The 16,953-nt window shown below is 41.0% G+C and overlaps 1 protein-coding gene across 3 annotated transcripts in view; it reads right to left on the bottom strand.

Annotated features, from left to right (window-relative positions):
• Positions 1 to 4,621, bottom strand: part of SLC39A12 (solute carrier family 39 member 12) — a 79,802-nt gene extending 75,181 nt beyond the window's left edge. For all 3 annotated transcript variants that reach the window (XM_061125737.1, XM_061125738.1, XM_061125739.1), the window contains exon 1: positions 4,361 to 4,621. In XM_061125737.1, the coding sequence (XP_060981720.1) occupies positions 4,361 to 4,621 (261 nt within the window). The remainder of the gene's footprint in view (positions 1 to 4,360) is intronic.
• Positions 4,622 to 16,953: the final 12,332 nt, after the last annotated feature.

The raw sequence follows: 16,953 nt of genomic DNA, 5'->3' as shown, positions 1-16,953 counted from the left end.
GTGTGAAACTGCTGAGTCCATGTGCCTGAACTACTGAAGCCCATGCATCTAAAGCCTGTCTTCCAAAACAAGAGAAGTCACTGCAGTAAGAAGCCCTTGCACCACTAGACAGTATCCCCCACCTTTCTGCAACTAGAGAAAGTCTGTGTGCAGCAAGAAAAACCCAGCATAGCCAAAAATAAATGAATAAATAAAATAAATAAAATATTATGCAGATGGTCACGCCAGAATTAGTTTGTAAAATGCTTACAACTTGCAAGGTAAATCAGTTTCTCACTTTGAAAAGCTTTCAAAAAGTCGTGGAAGCATTTCATTTGTCTGATTAGAGAGTGTGGTCATCTTGAACGACCAGAGGTTTGCCTACTCCCTGCTTTAGTTTTTTAAGTCCAGCTGAAATGAAACTTAATGGTGAATCAAAGGGCCATGGGCTGAAAACTTTGTGCTCTGACACTTGAATCTTAGACAAATTTCCTTAACACAGAAGGCTGTGGCTTGAGGAAAGAATGCTGCAGGCAGAGTTAGAAGAGCTAACATAAGAAAATGTGGATTCTCTTCTGGGCACGGATGTGACAGAAGGCCTCTAGAGGTTGGTGGGGGGACTGGAATTTTCAGCTCATCACCACTAGATTTGTTTTCGTTGTTACAGTTTTCAGAAGTGCTTTGGTTGTGGTTTGAGAGAAGATGTTTAGTAAAAGTCTGCAAATAGTGGCACTCCATGGGCATTGGATCTGTCCCAGGCTCTGACTCCAGTGAACTGATTCTTTGTTAAAAAAGAATGGACTCACTCAGAAATAATCCACTGATTTCCTTTTAATCTTGTCAGGTGGAGGCATAAAGTTTAAAAGGGGGAAAAAAAAAAAAAAAACCCACAGATTCTAGGAATTAGTTTTTCAGCTTTATAGGGAAATAAACTTTGGTAAAAAGACTACTCAAAATGTAAGAAGCATTTTCTACTCAGTAAAATGGACTACACAGATATTTGGTAGAAATTTTCTATGACACCCTGGAGCCAAATCAAATTGCCTTCTCCCAGCTGCTTAATTCACCTTTTTGTGCATTGCCTGTGTATTTCAGGCTCCAGCCTCAGCAACAAAGAGCTGTATGAAATATTTCTTTTACGCTAATGAAGCAGTTGTCAGAACCTGCAGGATAAACTTTAGGAATTTTAAACCAAGAGACATTTAGAATTTTATTTGAAATTATGGGCAAATCTACTGCCTTCTTTAAGTTCTTAGATTTTTACAAGATCTGCTTAGAAGGCAGGTGGGGGTTGCTAACAGTTGACTGTAAAAAAGAAGAGGGAAATTATATTTCTTCCTTTTCCTTTCAAAGAAAGATCTGGAATGATGTCAGCTGATGGTGGACACTAGATTTTTGTGGGTCTGTACTAGATTTAGTGGCATTTCTGAGTGACAGAAAGAAAAGTCTTAACTGAAAAGAGTTCAGATAAACTTGCTCCATAAACAAGATAAAGTTTGATGCTTTTCACACTTGACCCCATAGTAGTTCTGAGAAATCAGGGACAGGGAGGAAATTAAACACAGGACCTAAAGCATCAGTTCTCTTTGACTGTGTCTGAGAATCACCTGGAGATCTTGGTTAAAAACCACAAACCTCTGGGACAGCTGAGGTGAGGCTGAAGGGCAGACAGGAAAGGTATGCTGAGGAAAAGTCTGATTTTTCCAGTCTGATGGTCCTTCACAAATGCTGCTCCAATAGCCCGAAATGGGGTTGGTACTGGACATTTCCATGAATACGTGTGGGAGAAGAGTTTGAGTTCCTAAATACATTCACAGATGGACATGTGATCTCACCAGCAGCCCCCAGGGGAGGGAATCAGCACCTCAGTGACTTAACAGTAGAAGGTACCAGAACAAGGGTACGCTCCTAATGTTGACTTCAAACCAGATTCTCTTCCCTTCACCATGCCTGAAACCCAAGCAGGATCCCGGCTCTCATCTTTACTTAAGTGCAATCCATTCTTTTGGAGTTACTTAATCCCTCATTAAATGTATTAAAACCCTCTTCTCACTCTTCTCATTAAAAGAAAAAAAAAAAAAAGAGCCACAATCAGGCAAGAGTGTCTATTTTTCAAAGACAGCAGCTTGAATGGATTTATTTTAAAACACACAGCATTCTCAAAAACTTCAGATCAGTTTTTTTTTTTTAATTCAGTTTTTACCTAGATCTGAAATAAAATTGGGAACTGATTTCCTCCCCACACATTCAAGATACACTCTGATCTCTTTTTTCATTCATTTAAGGACATGATCTCACCCCCTTGCCCTCTTTATAATCAGAGAACTTCTGATAGTCACCCTCTCAATAGATAAAGTCCCTAAAAAGACAAAAATAAAAATTAAAAAAATTCAACAACAAGGTGAAGATTTGTGGTTTGCACAGAATGTGGGTATTTGTGAAATCAAGAGAGTTTGTTTTTGTGTGTGTGTGTGAATGAACACAGATTTCATGGACTCCTTGCTTAGATCATGGGTGTTTGGGTAAACTAGATCCTTCTGAGAAGGTGAAGCTGAGATTTGCCTTTTTTTCCCCCCAACCTTAGTCTCTGAGAAAAAGAAACAGCAGCAGCAGGAGAGTAAAGGTGTTACAGTGTTTCACTTCCTAGGAATAAGAATTAATTAAAACAGAAGCTAAATTGGACAAACACTTGTATTTGATATTACTTCTGTAATACCACAGAAAACAAAACAAAAATGTACAAAACAACCTATTCCACCCCCCTCCAAAAATGGAGAACAATCTTGCCTGTTTACATCCTCCCCCTACCCTGCTAAACTAATATTCAACCAGCCTTAATAAGGCACTTCATGTCGTTAGAGGAGAACATTTCTCTGAAGCAAATTCTCAGAGGACATTAATAAGATATGACTCCTAGTTATTTCCGGTGGGAAGTCTTCTGTTGCTATATATATAAATTAATGTCATCACAGATGAGCTGCCTCTCACAACACATGTTTTCTCTGGGAACCCTTGGGAGTTTTACTAATTATTGAATTATTTATTGTTTGCACAGAGCAGAGAAAAATTCTGTTAGCCAGACCCTTCTGTCATGAAAAACAAAAAACAAAACACTTGGTCAGGAAATGTTTCCCTCAGAACTAAGCATGATTGAGAAAATCTGCCAAAACTTATTCTGGGGGGAAATGATTTCGCTTCTCTTATTTAGTCATGTCTTCATTTATTTACTTGTTTACTTCATTTATTCACTTATTTACTTATTTGTGAGGGCATCCTGAAAAAAATCTAATGGGTTAGGAAAGGGATGCCGAGAATGCTGTGGTCTGTTTTTTGTTGTTGTTGTTTGCAGTCATTTAAAAAAAAAATGTTTTATTTATTTGACTGTGCTGGGTCTATAGTCGTGGCATGCAGGATCTTTAGTTGCAGCAGAGTTGAGGCATGTGGGATCTAGTTCCCTGACCAGGGATCAAACCCAGGCCCCTGCATTGGGAGCTCGGATTCTTAGCTACTGGACCACCAGGGAAATCCCTGCGGTCATTTTTAAAACATGGGCTCTTACTGCTGGGGATGCTCTTGTCAAACTCCCTTTCCCCTAATGGAGACATTCTGATTTTACATTAAATGTTGATTTTTACATTAATTCTGATTTTACATTAAAGTGCCTTGCAGAGATCTTTTAAAAAAAATTCTGGGCAGATGAAATCTTGATCTCTGGAGAAGGAAGTTGCAACCTGGGTATTTTGTGAAGACTGGCCAGGTGATGCTGATGGATAGCCAGGGTTTGAGAGTCACTTAATAGACTAGGAAATGGCTGGAAAATTGGCCTCTCGGACCCTGGATCTCATTTCAGCCCCACTGACAGCACTTCCCTTCCCCAGCTCAGATTCCCCAATTTTAAGAAGACAATCATCCAATTCATTAACTCCCCATGATGCAAAATATTAAAACACACCTACCGATATTCAGGAGAAAGTACTTAAAAATTCAGTGTTAGACAAATAGTGAATGGTATTATATGCCTCAGAAAACAAGCAGCATCTATCTAACCAATCACATTCAAGGTCACTACAATAAAAAGGACTAGTAAGTCAGAAAGAAGAGGGGACTAATAGTGCATACTTGCAAATACATACTTCTAAGCCTGCAGAAGGGTTGTAGCAAGGCTTATTATCATTTTAACAAAAACAAGTTCTCCATATCTTTAAATGCCATATGCAGAATACTGTATGATCTGGCATATGGGAGTTATTATACCGTAATGCATTGGTCACTCAGATATTGGAAGGTTTGCATCTGATTTTGCTTTCCTGAAATAAGTGACTGGGAAATGCATGGCTCTTGTGAACACGCTCAGTCCCTGATCCCATTCTATCACACTAACCAGATTGCAATCTCCTTGCCTTCCGTCTGTCCTCCGTGGGCATCCAGTTTTCTCCAGCAATGTTCTGATGAGGCTTCTTGAGTGGTTCAGGGGACGGGGGTCATCAGCAGAGAGAACCCGTAGAACTTCCGTCAGTTGCCCTGGACTCCAAGTACTGCTGCTGTCCTGAGTTGAGGGTTTTTCTGTCTCAGTCGAGGGATCAAGGCTGAGAAGAAGAAACAAGGGCACCCAGGATACAGAAGGCTTTGTCCAGAAGCACATTTCCACTCTTCCTCTACCCCGAGTCTGCTTTGATGGAGGAGGATGGGTTGGTGTTCACGGTGTCAACTTGTAGCTGGAGGAATGTCAGTGGAAAGGGGGAAAATGAAGGCTTTAATTATTGTGCTTGCAAGAGGTTTGAAAGGATTCATTAACTGGGTGGCTAAGCAGATTGGCCGTGACAAGCTGTTTCTAAACAACAGGGGATCCGTAGGTTGTTCATAACCCCCACTGGCAGGAAACTATGGTGGGTTTAGACTTTCAAACTGTACAACAGCCAAGAAGTGAGTTATATTGCCTCTCTGGGAACTAGACATAGAGTCAAAAGATAGGAAGAATACATTTCACTGCCTATCCTAAAGGTGCTACAAGTCAGAAGACCCAGATGTATTAAAAGATAACTAGTGGGAAGCTGCTATATAGCTCACAGAGCCCAGCTCAGTGCTCTGTGATGACCTAGATGGGTGGGATGGGGAAGCGGGGTGAGGGGAGGAGGCTCAAGAGGGAAGGGAATATATCTATACTTACAGCTGATTCACGTTGTTGTAAAGCAGAAACTAACACAACATTGTATAGCAACTATACTTCAATTTTAAAAAAAAGAGCAGGAAACACTCTCCATTTTAAAATTGAGTTACAGTTGATTTACAATGCTGTCTTAGTTTCAAATGTATAGGAAAGTGATTCAGTTATACATATATATATTTTTTTCAGATTCTTGTCTATTTTAGGTTATTATAAGATATTGACTATGTTTCCTATACTATACAGTAGGAATTCTTGTTGTTTACCTATTGTATGTACAGTAGTGTATATATGTTAATCCCAAACTCCTTATTTATCTCTCCACACCCCCAACAGGAAACATCCTCATTTTAGCCCATTGATTTATGGGCCTCATTCGTGAAGTAAGTCAATAAAAGTAAACGGAAAATAAATTTGAACACATTACAGATATCACATTGAGTTAGAAGATTTTCTAAAAGGAAAGGACAAAAACAGTAATGTCCAGAAAATACTGGTTAGTTTTCAGCTGATTAAAAGTACGAACTATCTTAGAAAAGCAAGAGAGTTTTAAGTCCTCATGAAGCATGATAAATCCACATATTTGGGGCTCACTACAGAAATGAAAAGGACAACTTTAGAGCCAATCAGCTTTCTGGAAAAAAAATATTAATCTCTTCAACCGATTGCTTAAGGAATGCAAAATGTTAACAGCATCTCATGGCAGATCTTGGCCCAGAGATGAGCTAAAATGGCTGTGGGGTAGTAACAAAAATACTAGGATTACTTTTATGGTTTAAAAAGAGAAAGCAAGTTTAAGATTCTTATGTTAGCATTTTAAAAATGACAGAGGATGATACAAACATTTCTAAACCCAGTGCTTACCTTCAGAAGAAAGATAAATGATTATTTATCTGGAGATCTCTGGCCTTTTAAATCTTGGAGGGTATTCCGTGGTTACAAAGTCCTCTGTTTTTAAAATTCCTTGACTGTGCGCTGGGAGCTAGAGAGGATTATTTCAGCCCAGAAAAGTTTTCAGTTGCTATGGAGAGTAACAATGAAGGTGGATAAAAGTGAGAACTTTCTGTCTGGCCGATTTTCAGGAAAAATCAAATCGGTGTCGCTAATGAACCCGACTTTTTATATCAATATTTACCAATTGTCTTAGAATTCTGAGAACAACCTTAGAATTTCTTACAGTCACTTGCCCTTTAAAGGGTAGATCTAGGTCAAACGAGTTCACTTACAGGATGGAAAGGTTTTCATGTTAAATCAAGATTTCTTTTATTCCTCAGATGATTTTGTGATAACTGCTTTATCCACACTCAAACCAAAGATTTGTTTAAAAAAAAAAAAAAAAAAGACAGGCTCATTAGAGCTTTATTTTATAAGGTACAGGATTTTAAACAATTTCAGGCATTCTTAAGTACATTTTTGGGAAAAAAAAAAAAAAGCATTTGCTGGAGGAAATTCTTACCTGGGATTTAAGTGGGAAACTTTAATTAGCTGTGTATATTTTGATCTCAGAGTCTGTGTTAGAAGTAATTACATCATGCCCTCTGGTGCTATGAAACAAGTTCTCACTAACTTATTAGGGAATAAATGACTGAAAGAACAAATGTGGTAAATTTTATAGGAGGTAGGAGAAGTTAAAAACCCAAGATTTCAAAGTGGACATGGAAACAACACAGAGGCTCCAGAGACACAAAATCAATCTGAAAAGTGTAGGAAAAGGAGAGAGATTTCTGAGTTGGGTTCTCAGGTGGTGGTTGGGGAAGGAGACCAAGGCAAAAAACAAAGAAGGTGAGATAATTGTTCTCAAACGTTCATCGGATATGAAGATTGGGAACAAGAGTGAAATGATCCTAGGACAATGCTGGTAAGCCTGTGAGAAATACGGAAGGCCAGCGCTTCCAGAAAACGCCCGGCTGCTTTTGACCCACACATCAGGAAACACTCAAGGTTTATCTAAACTGTCAGGGCCGTGGCCTGTTTCTCTCGAAATCTCTGGGAAGATATTCCTGAAGTAAGAGTCCAAAACCATGCGTCCAACAGAGGAGTGAGGAGGTGGTCAAGACCTTCCAGCCGTGGAGGTGGATGCAAAACAGGAAATGGACTCAGGACCAGAGAGGGCACCTTGGGCAAAGTTCCCCGCAAGCTCCTGCTCCCGACCTGCTGCCCATCCAGCAGCTGGAACCACCTGAGCATCATTTGTAGGCTCTGCCCCATCTCAGTCTCAGGGACTCGGTGAGCCGGTAACTAAGTAGCCCAAAGTCTACTGAGCGAATCATCCAGTCTTCTTGTCACCTGCTGCTTTTCAGAACTGCAGCTTTGCCTTATTTCTGGAATTAAGCCCTTGCTTCCTGGCCCACTTCCAATCATCAGGTCCCCAGATCGGCCCTCCCCGCCCAAGTCCCTCCGAATAATTTTCCAGGTTAGAGCAGAGCTGCATCTTGATTGGCTATGAAGTGGTCCTGGGAGAGCGCCCCCTGCTGGAACTTTGAGATCTTTCTCCTGATTCCCAGATGGATATCCAGCCTGAAGTCCTGTGTTTCCTAGTCTCAGATGCCCTGTGGCTAGGGATCCTCCCCTCTTAGAGCCCCAGCAAGTTGCCTCCTGCAGGAATTCTCAAACACCCATTACTAGTCTCAGCTGATCCCAGCACCTCCACCAGCACACCCAGGAGCTAAGCGGCTCTCAACTAAGTGAATTTTTCCCTCAGGTCACAGTCTGTATCATTTGCCTGGAGGCTTGCTCTCCCCTCGAAGTCATACCTAAGTCAGCCACCGGCCAGATTTCTCTTCCTGCCCCAGAGTGAGACAGCCATCAGCAGGGGCAAGGAGAAGCCTTGGAGGAAGGCTGGAAGGCAGGCAGATCCCAAGGCAGAAGGAGGAATTACTTGACTGAACAGCAAGGTGTCGCTTTCTTCATCTGATCTGGGTTACAGCTGTTAACTCTTCATCCCCAACCTGCCTGCTTCCCCAACAAGCCTGAAATCAACCTTGCTTGAGCATGGTTATATTTGCAATCCAAACCAACCTCTGGGGATAATGAGTTTCAGGTGTGAATTAACCCCCTTAATGTACAAAGAAGGAGCTCATTGACTCCTGGTTGATATTTACAAGGATTTACTAATTTGGAAATGCTTTCATCTGCTGTAGTATCTCCTGATAAGTTGTTGTTTATCACTAAGCCCTGTCCAACTCTTTTGCAGTCCCATGGATTGTTGCCTACCGGGCTCCTCTGTACTCCTTTTCCTAGGAGGAGAAGGAGTATGTCAAAGCTGTATATTGCCACCCTGCTTATTTAACTTATATGCAGAGTACATCATGAGAAATGCTGGGCTGGAGGAAGCACAAGCTGGAATCAAGATTGCTTGGAGAAATATCAATAACCTCAGATATGCAGATGATACCACCCTTATGGCAGAACATGAAGAGGAACTAAAAAGCTTCTTGACGAAAGTGAAAGAGGAGAGTGAAAAAGTTGGCTTAAAGCTCAACATCCAGAAAAACTAAGATCATGGCATCTGGTGCCATCACTTCATGGCAAATAGACAGAAAAACAGTGGAAACAGTGGCAGACTTAATTTTGGGGTGCTCCAAAATCACTGCAGATGGTGACTGCAGCGATGAAATTAAAAGACACTTACTCCTTAGAAGAAAAGTTATGACCAACCTAGGCAACATATTAAAAAGCAGAGCTATTACTTTGCCAACAAAGGTCTGTCTAGTCAAGGCTATGGTTTTTCCAGTAGTCATGTATGGATGTGAGAGTCGGACTATAGACAAAGCTGAGCACCAAAGAATTGATGCTTTTGAATTGTGGTGTTGGTGAAGACTCTTAAGAGTCCCTTTGACTCAAGGAGATTCAACTTGTCCATCCTAAAGGAAATCAGTCCTGAATATTCATTGGAAGTACTGATGTTGAAGCTGAAACTCCAATACTTTGGCTACCTGATGCAAAGAGCTGACTTATATGAAAAGACCCTGATGCTGGGAAAGATTGAGGTGGGAGGAGAAGAGGATGATGGAGGATAAGATGGTTGGATGGCATCACTGTCTCATTGGGCATGAGTCTGAATAAACTCTGGGAGTTGCTGATGGACAAGGAGTCCATGGGGTCGCAAAGAGTGAGACACGACTGAGCAACTGAACTGAACTGAACTGAATTGAGGCTCCTCTGTCCATAGGATTTCCCAGGCAGGAATACTAGAGTGTGTTTCCATTTCCTTCTCCAGGAAATTTTCCTGACCCAGGATCAAACCTGCATCTCCTGCTTAGCAGGCAGATTCTTTACCACTGAGCCACTAAGGAAGCCAATCTCCTGATATACAGGGACTTTTTTTGTGCTGACGCAGGAAGATGTAGTAGACAGGAGGTGGACGCGAAGCTGGAAGACATTAATCTGTCCTACCTTCTGCTCCAATTCTTTGCTGTGCTGTGTGATCTGAGTTTCAAACTTCTACTTCATATCAATATTGGAGAAGGCAATGGCACCCCACTCCAGGACTCTTGTCTGGAAAATCCTATGGACGGAGGAGCCTGGTAGGCTACTGTCCATGGGGTGCTAAGAGTCAGACATGACTGAGCAACTTCACTTTCCCTTTTCACTTTCATGCATTGGAGAAGGAAATGGCAGCCCACTCCAGTGTTCTTGCCTGGAGAATCCCAGGGATGGGGGAGCCTGGTGCACAGAGTCGGACATGACTGAAGCGACTTAGCAGCAGCAGCGTATCAATATAATGCCTTGACCTGGAGAGAATTTAAAGGGGCCCACCAGGTAACATGAAATACAAGATAGCAGCCACTTCAGAAGAGACTGAATAAAGTGCAGAGCCATCATGTATCATTCCGGGTGGCCAAGCGCAGTTTTGCAGGTTGTGTACTGTACAACCCTAGGGATCATCATTCACTTTTTTATAATCATCACAGATTTATAGATTTATTACATGAATATTCCAGCAAATGTCCTGAGGAAAGGAGACTCTGAGCTCATGGTAAGACTGCGTGTGTCCCTCTTCCTCAGCTTCCAGTTCCCTCTGTGTGGGGCCATCTCTGGCAGTCAGATGAGGTCCTAAGACTCTGAGCTACTTCTGGGCCTTGCTTTTCCCCTGTCCTCCCATTATGCTGTCTTCTTCCCTCTTTTCCAAGACTCTAACCTCCCTAAGTCATAACTAAATACAGTTTATTAACATTTTTGAATTGTCTTTAATGCCTAGGCACTGGGCTAAGTAACCTCACATATTTTCTTATGTGATTTCAACTGAACCTAATTAATTTCATTTTTTAAAATTGATTTTTGGCTGCACTGGGTCATCATTGCTTTGTGAGGGCTTTCTCTAGTTGTGGTTTTCGGGCTTCTTGTTGGGATACCCTTCTCTTGTTGCAGAGCGTGGGCTGTAGGGTGCACAGGCTTAGTTGCCCCGTGGCATATGGGATTGTACTGGTCAGGGGTTAAAACTGTGTTCCTTGTATTGGCAGACAGATTCTTAACCACTGGACCACCAGGAAGTCCTGAACCTAATGAACTTCTCACTGTGCCACCAGAAATCCAGGCCTGTATACATCAAACTTGGAGCTTATACCAGCAAGCAACTGTCTGTTGCAATGTGATTCCATTTTCATTTGTTATGTCTAGGCAACACCATTATGGCAGAAAGTGAAGAGGAACTAAAAAGTCTCTTGATGAAAGTGAAAGAGGAGAGTGAAAAAGTTGGTTTAAAGCTCAACATTCAGAAAACTAAGATCATGGCGTCTGGTCCCATCACTTCATGGGAAATAGACAGGGAGACAGTGGAAATAGTGTCAGACTTTAATTTTTTGGGCTCCAAAATCACTGCAGATGGTGATTGCAGACATGAAATTAAAAGACGCTTACTTCTTGGAACGAAAGTTATGACCAACCTAGATGGCATATTAAAAAGCAGAGACATTACTTTGCCAACAAAGGTCCGTCTGGTCAAGGCTATGGTTTTTCCAGTGGTCATGTATGGATGTGAGAGTTGGACTGTGAAGAAAGCTGAGCACCGAAAAATTGATGCTTTTGAACTATAGTGTTGGAGAAGACTCTTGAGAGTCCCTTGGACTGCAAGGAGATCCAACCAGTCCATCCTGAAGAAGATCAGTCCTGGGTGTTCATTGGAAGGACTGATGCTGAAGGACTGATGCTGAAGCTGAAACTCCAATACTTTGGCCACCTCATGCGAAGGACTTTTCCATGACTCATTGGAAAAGACCCTGATGCTGGGATGGATTGGGGGCAGGAGGAGAAGGGGACGACAGAGGATGAGATGGTTGGATGGCATCACCGACTCGATGGACATGGGTATGAGTAAATTCTGGGATTTGGTGATGGACAGGGAGGCCTGGTGTGCTGCAATTCATCAGGTCGCAAAGAGTCGGACATGACTGAGTGACTGAACTGAACTGAACTGAACTGAGGCTTCTTTTTACAATGAATCATGGGCTACACAAAGGAATCAGGCAAAAGTTCATCATAAATAAAATAATCTTTTCCCATATAGGTCATTATATAGTATTGGGTAGAGCTTAAAAAAATTTTTTTAATAAAATTTAAAAATTCATGTGATATAGATAGATTTTTCTTAAAAAAAGAAAAAAATAATAATGATCTGTTACATTTTGATTTCTGAATTCTTCCCAAAACTCCTTCAGCACAAAAGTTCTCAGGGAAATATTTTCTTCAGAAAAAAAGTAAAACTTTAAAACAAATAGAACTTCAGGCTCTCCTTTTCTGTAATACATAATAGGTCTACCCACTAGGCATTTGAAACAAACACTACTCCCTCTTCAACTGTTTTCTCAGAGGAAAATCTGAATGTTCAATTGAAAGACAGTGTCTACAAGGTAAATACTAGAGTCTTATCCATCTCTTGATTCTGTGACATCACTGTATCTCCAGCAGTTAGAAAATGTCACCTGTTTTAAATGTTGACATTTAGATGATCTTTGATTTGGAAACTAATAGTAAACATGATTTTTAAAAAACACGTATTTTATGTGCAACTTTCAAACAATATTTTCTTTTCCTTATGAAAACCATGCATAACTACTAATAAAAAAAGATATCTAAGAGGATTAAAAAAAAATAAAAGAGGATGGTGTCTCTGCACAAGATAACAAATGGATTATGTTATATGCATAGTTTTGAAACAGTGCTTTTACTGTTATATTGTGTCAGACCTGCTAAAAATGGCTTTATTAGTCATTTCAAAAATTCACCTTTGGAATATTATTCCACCATAAAAAGGAAAGAAATTGGGTCACTTGTAGTGATGTAATTGAAACTAAAGTCTTACATAGTGAAGTTGAAAAGAGAAAAACAAACATCGCACATTAACACATATATGAGGATTCCCTGGTAGCTCAGTAGTAAAGAATCCACCTGCCAATTCAAGAGACACAGGTTTGGCCCCTCTGTCGGGAAGATCCCCTGGAGGAGGAATGGTGACCCTCTTCAGTATTCCTGCCTGGGAAACCGTATGGTCTGAGAAGGCTGGCAGGCTACAGTCCATGACATCATGAAGAGTCAGGCATGACTTAGCGACTAAACAACAACACCTATGTATGGAACCTAGAAAAATGGTTCTGATGAATCTATTTGCAGGGCAGGAATAGAGATGCAGACATAGAGAATGAACATATGGACACAGGGGTGAGAAGCGGGGTGGGACGAACTGAGAGAGTAGCATTGATATATACACACTATCATGTGTGAGACAGCTAGCAGGGAGCTGCTATGTAGCACAGGGAGCTCAGCTCAGTGATGACCTAGAGCGGTGGGATGGGAGGAGTGGGAGGGAAGTTCGAGAAGGAGGGGATATATGTATACATATAGCTGATTCATGTTGTTCTACAGCAGAAAGTAACACATTATAAAGCAATTACACGCCAATAAAAATATAAAATAAATAATATGAGCTCCCCAAAAATTTACTTTTCACTTTGGCTTTGATGATCCTCATTATAGGCAGCTTTTCACATCATTAATTTCCACTCTTTTTATTTCCTTCATCCTTCTATCCCATCTTCCCATGGTTCTGTCTGTGGGCATGAAGCTTTGAGTGGCAGATGTTGCTAGATGTGTGTCTGGTAACCATTCTTCCTGCCTTCATTTCTTCAGGGCAGCAAAGTGCTCAACTAAAAACCCTAGCAGACTCTTTAAAAGACAGGTGACACAGCTCTGAGATGATGTGAGTGGTAGTCTGCTGGGGGCGTCAAAGGGGGCCTCCTGCTTGCGATGCAGGAGTTACACACCTGTGGCCCCGGGGGAGGTAAAGAGCAAAAGAACAAGAGCCTTCCCCTTCCAACTGAAGCAGGAAGGCAGAAGTGGAGCCTGGGCCTCAGAAGTATCACCCAAACCACCCTAGCAGCCCTGGCTGCCTATTCTTGGACTGTTGGTTGAGTGAAATCCAGAAACCTCTATCTGTGAACTTCTTTCTGTCAAGTTCTCTGTTGATTTGCACCAAATGCAAACACTGCTACCCCTTGAGACAACAGTGATATGTCTTGCCATCTTTTCCTGCTTCCTTAAAAGCATTTTTTTTGGGAATATAGTTGCTTTACAATGTTGTGTTACTTTCTGCTGCACAACCACCTGAGTCAGCCGTGTGTACACATATATCCCCTCCCTCTTAAGCCTCTCTGCACCACCCCCGCCACCTCACCCCTCTGCCGCTGCTGCTGCTAAGTCGCTTCAGTCGCGTCCGACTCTGTGCGACCCCATAGACGGAAGCCCACCAGGCTCCTCCGTCCCTGGGATTCTCCAGGCAAGAACACTGGAGTGGGTTGCTATTTCCTTCTCACCCCTCTAGGTAATCACAAAGCACCGTTTTTCTGCTTCTGAAAGCAGTATTTTGAGACATGGAGAAAGCTCATGGAAATGGAGAGTTGGAATGAGGAGGCCTGGTGACCACTTAATTCGCCAGTTACTTTCTGAGTCACTCAGAGTGAATCACTGTGTAAACAGGTGTATGAATCATCTATTTCTGTACCACACTGAACCACAAGCTTGGGCTATGGTTGACGTGTTGATTATCCCACAATTTCTGTGGCTTGGGAGTTCAGGCGTGGCTCACATGGGTCATCCACTCTAGGGTTTCATCAGGCTCCACTCCAGGTGGTGACCAAGGCGGAGGTTTCTTTTGAAGACTGGATTGTGGAAGGATCCCCTTTCAAGCCCACATGGTCCTTGGCAATCTAGTGAATTCTAACCCCAGGGGACACCACATATTGACCTGGTCAGAAGTGAATTACCTACACTCAATGGGAGAGCTATACTAACAGTGTGAATACCAGGAGGTGGGGTATCAAAGGGAGAAGAGTGGAATCACTTTGCTGTATGCCTGAAACGAACACAATATTGTAAATCAACTATAGTGTCATTTCTTTTTTCACTTTTTTTTGGCCAAATTGTGCAACAAGCAAGATCTTAGTTTCCCAACCAGAGATAGAACACATGCACCCTGCAGTGAAAGCACAGTGCCCTAACCACTGGACCACCAGGGAATAAATAATATTTATTAGTTTCTATTATTTTAAAAGTTATTATTTATTCCCTATAGTTCCATTTTAAAAGGGAGAAGAGTGTGAAATAATGTGGGTGAATACGATGATTAACATTCCGAAGGCTATGGTTTGCATCTATGTTCTTTTCTGAGGAGGTAAGGAAAATGGAACTTCTGACATCTTTCTTCATCTCCTAATCACTCTCCAACTGGTTTCAAAGTCCTCCTGGAGTTAGCTATGTGTGCAAAGTCGCTTCAGTCATGTCTGAAGGCAAGAATACTGGAGTGGGTTGATATGTCCTCCTCCAGGGGATCTTCCTGACCCACGGATCGAACCCAAGTCTCATGTCTTCTGCATTGTCAGACGGGATCTTTACCACTGGTGCCACCATAGATGTTACCAATCAAAGGATGTATTTAACATTTAATACTTCTTCAGAATCTTGAGTACTGGTCCAAACCACTGGGAATTGTGTCTTTTAAAAAATTCAACTTCTCATTTGTTTGATTCTAAAATTGAGAACTTATCCTTTGTAATTTGAGATTAAAGGATATTCCATAAAGTATATAACAATCAAATGTATTTTTTTCTCCACACACTTAAAACATTGCAGTTTCTAGAATATTTTTAGAAAAACAGTAGAATCCTTATTGAACATTTTATTCTGCTTTTAAGATCAAAACTTTGGTATTCATTGTTAAATATGTCAAAAGTATGTGACTTGGGCTGAAATTTGTCATTTGAATATCCTTTAACCTGATGACTTTTAAAAAAAACATGTGAACTCAAATCTTGCCAAGAAAAAATGATTCAACATTTATGTTGAATAAACTAATGACATTCAAGAGCATTTTACAAAATAAATTGTTCACTGCTTATTATTCAAGGGATTTTCACCTTGGCATGAAAAGATTTCTAATATTTGTGCAATTATTAGGTACATTATATAATTAAAAAGTTGTTAAACACTTATGAATAATGCTCTTCAAATCATAACTATGTCAAATATACTTCTGGCAAAAGTATTGACTATAAATAAAGTATTAATTGTAGCTCCCCACTAGTGGTAGAACATAGGTGATTTTCTTTCCATTTTCAATATTTTCCAAAGTTTATATAACAAATGCATAATCTTGCACAATGGAGAAAAAATCATTTTTAAAAGAAAGGATTTGACTAAATCAATGACTTTCCTTTTTAAATTATTTGTTTTAGCAGCAAAACTCTTTTTTTTTTTAAAGAAATTCTTAGAGGTCACCCAAATATGTAAATCCGAGAAGAGTGATGATTGTGTTTTGGAGGTATTCTTTATTGTTTCTGGATTCCATACCATCCAAGGATTCTTAAGAACACATTTGAAAACCACTAGACTAGTCTCTAGAATTCCTTAAAGCAGGCTGTGCTGGTAATAGGAGCCAGCAGACCTGTGGAAAGAATACTGAATACTGGCCCCGAGTAGGACTTCTTATGGGACCTCTGCGCCTTCTCTCCCCTTTAAGATGCACATATCATCTACCCTCAGGCCATTTTAGTACCTGGCACATATAGGAGCTCAGTCATCACACTGCAATCATTATATAAGCTCTGTGATGTAATTCCATGTAATTCACTCTACAGTCCCTTCCACTTCAGATCCTTCTTTTTCTCCCTTCCCCGGCCCCCGACTTTTAAAAAAATATTTACTTTTGGCTGTGCTGGGTCTTCATTGCTGTGCACACAGGCTTTCTCTAGTTATAGTATCTGGGCTTAGTTGACCCGTAGCATGTGGGATCTTCCCAGACCAGGGATTGAACCTGTGTCTCCTGCATGGCAGGCAGATTCTTAACCACTGGACCACCAGAGAAGTCTTCTTTGGCTTCTTCTCCAGGCCACTTTGCTTCTGTTAGACCAAATTTCCCCAGTTCTAGTATTCATGATATTCTCTCAAACTGAAAAGGCCCTTTCTCCTCTCAGCTGCTGAATCTAGTTTGTTTTGTTTTCCTAAGACCCAGCTCAAATACCACTTGCTTTGAAAAGCCTTCCATGATTCTCATGTGTGGTAGAATCTCCATCATCTGTGCCTTGTGATATTTTTTTATCCCATTTGCCCCATGGTATGCTAATTCATGTTCTACATCTTGTTACGTCTTAGCTGCACCCATCAATGGGGCACGGGTCTTAATCATTTTTGTGTTCCTAGCATTACACACTGTATTTGATAAATAGGGGGGGACCCATCAATAGAAAATAGTGACCACAAGCAGTAAACAATAATATAGACACTTCACTGCACTGACTTAAGATTATTAGTGGTTGCAAACA

The sequence above is a fragment of the Dama dama genome, chromosome 23, assembly GCF_033118175.1.
Source record: "Dama dama isolate Ldn47 chromosome 23, ASM3311817v1, whole genome shotgun sequence".
Taxonomy (NCBI): Eukaryota; Metazoa; Chordata; class Mammalia; order Artiodactyla; family Cervidae; genus Dama; species Dama dama.
This window is presented reverse-complemented; position numbering and strand designations above follow the sequence as displayed.